This window comes from Hippichthys cyanospilos, chromosome 15, assembly GCF_059441005.1.
Source record: "Hippichthys cyanospilos isolate Australia breed blue-spotted pipefish chromosome 15, RoL_Hcya_1.0, whole genome shotgun sequence".
Lineage (NCBI taxonomy): Eukaryota > Metazoa > Chordata > Actinopteri > Syngnathiformes > Syngnathidae > Hippichthys > Hippichthys cyanospilos.
In genome coordinates, this window is record NC_142383.1 from 7,603,941 (window position 1) to 7,611,454 (window position 7,514).

Below are 7,514 nucleotides of genomic sequence, written 5' to 3' on the forward strand. Positions count from 1 at the left end.
TTTCCACGCAACCATGCCAGATGCGTCACATGCCAATTGTGTGTTGTGCAGGCCAACTTCAGTATAAATGCACCAAATATAGGGACGTCAAAGTCCATGGCTGTAGTATCACTTTTATTTTGAATTTGGCCTTTGCATTTCTGGTTGCTAGCAGTTAATGCCCCCAAATCTCATCCCTAACTAAATCAAACCAGAGCAATTACAAAAAAAAATCACATTCATCCATCCATCCATCTTCTACCACATTCAATCCTTGTATAATCATGATACAATACGACAAAAATCTCCAGGTTAGCCACTAACCATGTTGTGCACTTGAATGTGGTTGGACATTTTAAACTTGGAATAAAAGTTCCATTTATGCATTAAACATTGATATCTGCAAATATCTAAGCAATGTGGGCTTTATATCAATATAATAAAGTTTATATATTTCAAGAAGAATGATGGGATGATATTACTTTGATATTTTAAATCATTACAACAAAATGCATCAAGTTTCTTAGGTTTACAATAACACATCAAATAGCAACACTCCCATTTTCCATTCTAGTGGTTGGTATATAAGTAAAACAAGAATTGTAAAAGTAGCATTTGTAGTATACCTAATGGTTTTGTGGAGAACGGCACTTTGCTTACAAATCTAAATGTAATAAAAGTTTAAACACACAACAACCACAAAAGACAGGTAATATCTCCATTTGTCATTCTGTCTTGCAAAGCAGACTGGGGAAGAGCATGATGATTCTTTGCACATGTACAGTATAGATTGATTGAATTAAAAATCGTTTTGAAATGAAAATCCACCCTGAATCGAATCGTTGTCCCAAAAATCAAACTTGAATTGCGAGAAAGTCAAACATATCCACTTGTGGAATTTACAAATGATCTAACTATAGATGTATGTAAAGAAACAAGCCACTTTTTTTTTTTAACTCATCAAAGTGCCAGAAAAAAAAGCCAATCCTTATTTTATGACAATTAAACTTCACATGGCAAAAACAAATTCTTTTCCCTGGGGCCATCAACGCCCCCCCTGGCATCGCCTCACGCCCCCCACTATTTGAGAAACACTGGGTTAAGCAGATGTGTGTGGCCTCCAGGGCCATACTTTGCCCACCCCTGTCAGCTACAATAGAAACTCTGAAGGAGAAGTTAGCAGTGTGACCCCAAGTCTCGTGGAACCAAAGCGTTGTGCTTGTGAGGTCCCCACATGAACCTCAGCTGATGCTCCAAACCACAAAGCTCTGATTTATTCCCCCACTGAATTTATCAGAGCCAGACGCTTGTTTGGCTCCCGCAACACTTGGCCCCTGTTTCCTGCTCCCCGCTGCTGCTCAACCGTGATTGGCTGACCACTAGGTGGGTGGATCGTACAGAATAAACAAATATCCACACGGGCACGATTCAAGTCCACTTGGAGCTCACTCGCTCGCTTGACTGTCCTTGCAGCTTGTCCGGCTCCGTCCTTTATTTGGCCCCCTCCCCTGCACGCCACCATGAGTACCGCAGCGGTGGCTGTTGTCATGGTGATGTTGTGTACATCAATGGCGCACAGTGACGTCAGGCCGCAACGAGATTTCAACTTGCAGAGGGTACGTTTCACTTTGTTTTGTTTTGTTTTTTTTCTGTTAACCTTCGACCTGCACCCTGTTGTTTACTCTACTGGCCTTCAGTTGTTTCCTAAAAACAAACAGCTGCTAAGCTACGTTGATATTTTCGATTATTGCCAGTAGTTTACGTCGTAAACTGTCATAAACATACTTAGGAAAAGCATGTTGTTGTCTTTTTTTAAACTTGGTGCTTTTTCGCTCATGTGCAAAGGAAACAACATCTTATAGCAGACTTGTTAAGTGTTTTAAAAGTACTCAAACGACTTCAAGCAAGTTTAAAGTTCTTTCAAAAGTTCTGTTAATGATAACAACATAGAAAAGGCTTATTCAGCAAGTCACTTGTGGGTTCAGGTTTAATCATTGATGTTGATAAATCAATAAATTGGGATAAAATAGTATTTTTAAGTCATTTTATTGAAAATAAAAAAAATCAAGTGGAGAGCTGATGATGATTCAGGTGCTGGTTTTAACATGTCAGAGAAACGATGGGAAAATGTTGATCATTTGGCTCCAAAAAAAAAGCAGTGAAATAAAGATAAACACTTTTTTTTGCATGGAGCTGATAAAAAAAAAAAAAGATGACTCTAAACATTGTCAAAAATTTGGTCACCGATTACTAGTGGATAAAACTTTAAAATATATTTTAAAACAAATTGAACTGAAGTGCCTTATTAAAAACGTAAATTGGATAATTATTATCAGCTAACAATGCTGACTAGCAACCCTGCTAACTAATATTAACCGATGTAGAGAAAAAAATAATTTCTTTCAAATTATTTTGAAGACTTTTTTTTGTACAGTTTTTGCTTAAAAAAAAAGAGAAATAAAATAAATAAAAAAAATATCCTGAAGTCCAGCAGGAGGCTGACTTATTGCTAAATATATTCAGTGTTTCAGAAGCACTGTAAACTGTATACAACAGGAAGCATACTGTATTCCTGTGAATACAGGAACCATCAAAATTATATTTTAAATAATTCTTTGGAATATTTCCTCATAAATTCAATTGTAATTTGTTTTTTATAGCTTGATGTAATGTCTTGATGAAACGTCTATTTATTGTGGAACTCATGTGTTTGCTTAGCATGTTACTAAATTAGCATATTGAAAGGCTTTAAAGGGATAGTGTGTAAGATTTAGACCGTTTTACATTACGGCCAGCAGGAGGTGCTGCAGGTGCAGCATTTACCATTGTCGATAGCTATAACAAACATGGCCACCTATGGAGAAGTGCCACTCCCCATGTAATATAATTTAATGATAACTAGACCTATGATTATATTTAAAACATACTGTTGGTCATCAAGAACACATTCATTTGCAAGTTTCTGAAATTTACAATCATTTAATTCATTCCTTTCTAATGTTAAACGGTCAAAATCTTACACCCCCTCCCTTTAATTGTTTTACTTAGCATATTTAGTACTTTGCTATTTCCTCGAATGTAATGTTGATGATTTTTGTTCATGTGTTAATAATGACGTTTGATTATTTTTGTTTCGTTTGTGGCAAGCATTTTGATGGTTGGCATTTTTGCCAAATGTTGTTAATGTAGTTTGATGACATTTGTTTAGCGGGTTGCTAATTTTAGCTGCCAAAAACTGCTGATACCTCAAATGACCTTGGGTGTTATCTTAAAAGATAACTGCAACATTTGAGAAGAAATGGATAGTATAAACCTATTGATTTTTTTTAATGTTGTCCACTAATGGCCTTTTGAGAATATTTTCCCTGCACGTTTGTGGAATTTTTCAGTCAACAAATGACTCATTATGTGTATGTTTAGTTCGCAGGTAGGTGGTACCGCGTAGGCCTGGCGTATGACTCGGTGAGCTTTGTCCCATACAGAGACAAACTGAGGGTTTCCCTGGGTGTTGTCACAGCCCAGGCGAATGGCAACGTTAACCTCACAATGTGGGACGCCACGTAAGTGTGTCCCACTATGTCTTCTCAGTGAGGCCAGCATTAGTATTACTGAAGATATTTCTTAATATATGATGCTAACTTGACAACGTGGTCTTTACATAGTGTCTGTGCTTGTGTACTAGGCCTGCAGGGTGTCGTAGTAAAATGTACTACTATGAGAAAACAAATATTCCAGGACAGTTCACCTACTTCAGCACACGTAAGTCACCTGACTTTGTATGTATGTATATATGTATATATATACGGTGGGCCCCTGTGTTACGAGATTAATCCGTTTCGCGGTTGTGCTTGTAAGGCGAATTCACCGTATGACGGGCAATCCAAACCTATAATAATTAGGTGGTGCATTTAGAACCCCAGGTAAAAACATCAAACTTGTACGTACATATTAAAAATTGGTACCAAAATAGTATAGTAAGTGCTATGTATATATAATATACATGTATGCAATCAGAAAACATCAATAAATAATATAGAAAGGATTTATTTACCTTTGAGTGGCGCTGGTAAGGGTAGCCTAGGCCTAGGCTAGCTTTGTATTTCTTGATTATCTCCAGCTTCGTTTCCATATAAATCATCTTACTTCTCTCTTTAACATCACTAGCAATCATGGGACCCATGGAGGGGACGAAAAAACTCAATATTTCACATGGCAACATGAAAATAAAGTAAGCCATGGACGCTGTACCACAGTGGTCCACTGTATATGTATATATATATATATATATATATATATATATATATATATATATATATATATATATATATATATATATATATATATATATATATATATATATATATATGTATCCTTCGATACTTTGTACTTCATCTTTCAATAGTGGTTTTTTTTTTAATTCATAAAAAAAGATAGATCTCAGAAACATGCCAAACAAGCAAGTTTGACGAGCCCGTAGCTGACCAAGCATGAAAATAGAGAAGCAGAGTTTACACTCGCGATTCCAAATTTTTACAAGAGCATTTGTAGCATCTTCCCAACGTTCTCTTTCGTCCTCACCTTACTCCTTCACCCGCGCATTCTCACTTGTGTGTGAGATTAATTTGGAGAGACAACAGCTTGGACAAGACTGGCGAGCCAATCAGTCAATCAGCTTACGGGCGCTCTTACAAGACACGTGTTTAACAATGACAGTTTAACTACAACAGCTCAACAAAACAATGTTATAGCAAGGTAAATGACACAGATAACAAGGGAATCAGCGTCATTGATGAAACCCAAAATGTGAGTCATTATCTATGCTTAGGTCACAACATTGTGAAGGACATCACTGTTGTTGAGACGAACTACAACGAATATGCACTGGTGCTCAAACACAAAGTGTTTCACAGAGAGTACACCCAGGTGGCCCTTTACGGTGAGACACACACACGTTGTTAAGTCATTTTGTTCTTTATCGTCGCAATGAATGCACATGTGCTTTTAGGTCGCAATCAGAGGGTGAGAGTCGACGTTCTTCAGAAGTTCAAAGCCCTTGCTTTATCCCGAGGATTTCCAAGAGAATCAATTCTCACCCCGCCACCAGCAGGTAGGAAATGGATGGCGGGGAGGATTGAAGCTACTGAAAATCTTATCAATATGGAGGAAATAGTTAGTAGGGTGTCTTTATACGGTTACCTTTTTCTTTGCCTTTTTGTGGCTTTTTTGTGGCACATTCAAAAGGAGGCACAATTTGAAAAGCAAAAATTCAAATTTACAGAATTAATCATAAGCATACAAAACATATTTTGGGTAGCTTGTTTCTATTGTTTTCTATTGTCTATAGTTTTGGGGCCTTTATCAAGTGTTATTATTGTACTGTACAAAAAAGGGATTTCTTACAAGAATTTTTTTTTTTTTCTTGCAGCTTCTAATTGCAGCACATTTCAAACGTTTGGTATGCTGGGGTAGCTCATAGAAATTTACTTTAAAAAAAGAAAATAGTCAAACTTTAACCCAAAAATATGTTTTTATGTTGATGAAGTCCTTTTTTAAAGCACCACCTTAATGGATTTTGTTGTGTCTTTAAAATTCAGAAAAAAAAAACAGAAAAAAGTTCCGTTTTTAAATGGAGGCCTTTTTTTTTTTTTTACTTTTTTTTCATCACTCACTTCAATAAGAGGGCCATGCCAGACAGATAAAAGAAAAAAACAAATTCCTTGGAAAACAAATGAAAATTATAATATAAAATATTTTAATGTATGTAAAGCATTTTCTACTTTTCTTCTTTTTGGGACTGTTTAACAAAATGATTAAAAAAAAAAAAAAACAATGGGATATGCGATACAATTAAATAAATAAATAAATGATTGGCCAAAAATGATGCCTTGTTTTTCTTTGGCTTTTTGCAACTTTCAGGAAATTTAAATGATTCAAATTGTGACAAAATAATTATGGTACAAGTAATGGTTAGATGAATTCTTTGCTTTGTTTGTTTGATGAGGGCTAAAGCATGTCTTTTTCTTTACTGTTTCCATAAGATTTTATGTGGCATTATTTTTTCAAGAGGGCCAGTAGTTTTCTTAGGACAATAAAAATGTACCTTTTTATTGTAATGTAGAAATAGTGCATTAAAGACACAACACACATGTAAACATGTACAGTATTACAGTTACTGCATTTATAATCGTGTTTTTTTTTCTGACCACCAGAAAACTGCCCCCCATCGCCATCTGGATAAGTGAGTTCATTCATAAACAAATATTGAACGACACATTCCTTTATAGTGTTTCCAGAACCTCTTAATGATAAAGTGGTGTTATATTTTGCAGGTCTTGTGTTGCTTCTCCAATCAATTCAATTGGCATTATACCTGTCGTCTGTTACTGTAAACACCTGTCTTTCAACAATAATCTGATTTATGAGGATGACAATGTAACAAATCTGCTGTTTCATCTTTCTATATATAAATCATGTACAAATGATAACTTTCAAACTGTGTGAGTTGTTATTCTTGTTTCCTACTCGGTGAGGACCATATGACCCAGGACAAGTGGTTTACATGTACGCCTCACGGTTCGCAGATTCGATTCTGACAAGAGCCTTCCTGTACGGAAGTTGCATGTTCACCCCATGCCCGCATGGGTACTTCATTTTCACCCCACTTTCCCCAAAACGTAGATAGAAGATATATTGGACAATCCAAATTGCCCATAGATGTGTTTGTGAGACTGAATTATTGTTTGCCTATGTGTGCCCTGCGGTTCAGATCAGGGTGTCACAGACTGTACAAATCGGCGAGGCTCAATATGCACCACTAGTCGTACGTGCGCGTCCTCTAGTGGTAAGTGAGAGCATTAATTTAAACCTCCCAATCAGTTTTCAATTAGTTCCTTGTAACTTTAGGTACAATAGGTTTGCATTAGTTATTCTAGACCATTTTGTCAAGAGTATACGTTCGTAATTTTAATTTAATTTCTATGTGCAACAAACTGCTAAAATTATGAAGTACAGCTTTATTTTCCTTTTATTTTATTTCCTTTATTTTCCTTTATTTTCATCAGTTTTAACTGTGGATAATGAAGAGACTTACAGTAATAATAACATACTTAAAAATAATACACTTTTTAAGAATAACATCTCACGCCCCCCATCATAAAAAAATTAAAACGTGCATATGAAGTCTGCAAGCAAATGCATAAAGGTTTTTTGGTTGTTTAAATGTTCTAATTTGAATCGTAATTTCCCTAACCTGTAGGCCTACTTTACATGGTCGTTTAGAAAAAAGGCCTAACTGTTTACAAGCCATGCATTGTGTGTGTGTGTGTTTTGTTCATGATCATGTACTTTAATGAAACAATCATAAATTTTACAGACTTTTTTTTTTTTTTTTTTTTTTTTTTAGAAAACGCCTAACTAATCTTCCATATAACTCTACATGGTCATTTAAAATGAAATTTAAAGCCATGGTCATTAAAAATGCATGCGGCCTTTTAACGACGTTGTTTTTTAAAGTCTTGATATGCATGTGTGTTTTT

At 35.6% G+C, this 7,514-nt stretch overlaps 1 protein-coding gene across 1 annotated transcript; it reads left to right on the forward strand.

Moving 5' to 3' along the window:
• The first annotated feature begins 1,404 nt into the window (after positions 1-1,404).
• ptgdsa (prostaglandin D2 synthase a) lies at positions 1,405-6,472 on the forward strand. Its single transcript, XM_088435274.1, has 7 exons — positions 1,405-1,595; positions 3,400-3,539; positions 3,662-3,738; positions 4,805-4,915; positions 4,985-5,086; positions 6,189-6,217; positions 6,309-6,472. Exons 1-6 carry the CDS (start codon positions 1,500-1,502, stop codon positions 6,215-6,217), a joined length of 555 nt encoding a protein of 184 aa, XP_088291400.1. The 5' UTR covers positions 1,405-1,499; the 3' UTR covers positions 6,309-6,472.
• The last annotated feature ends 1,042 nt before the right edge of the window (positions 6,473-7,514 follow it).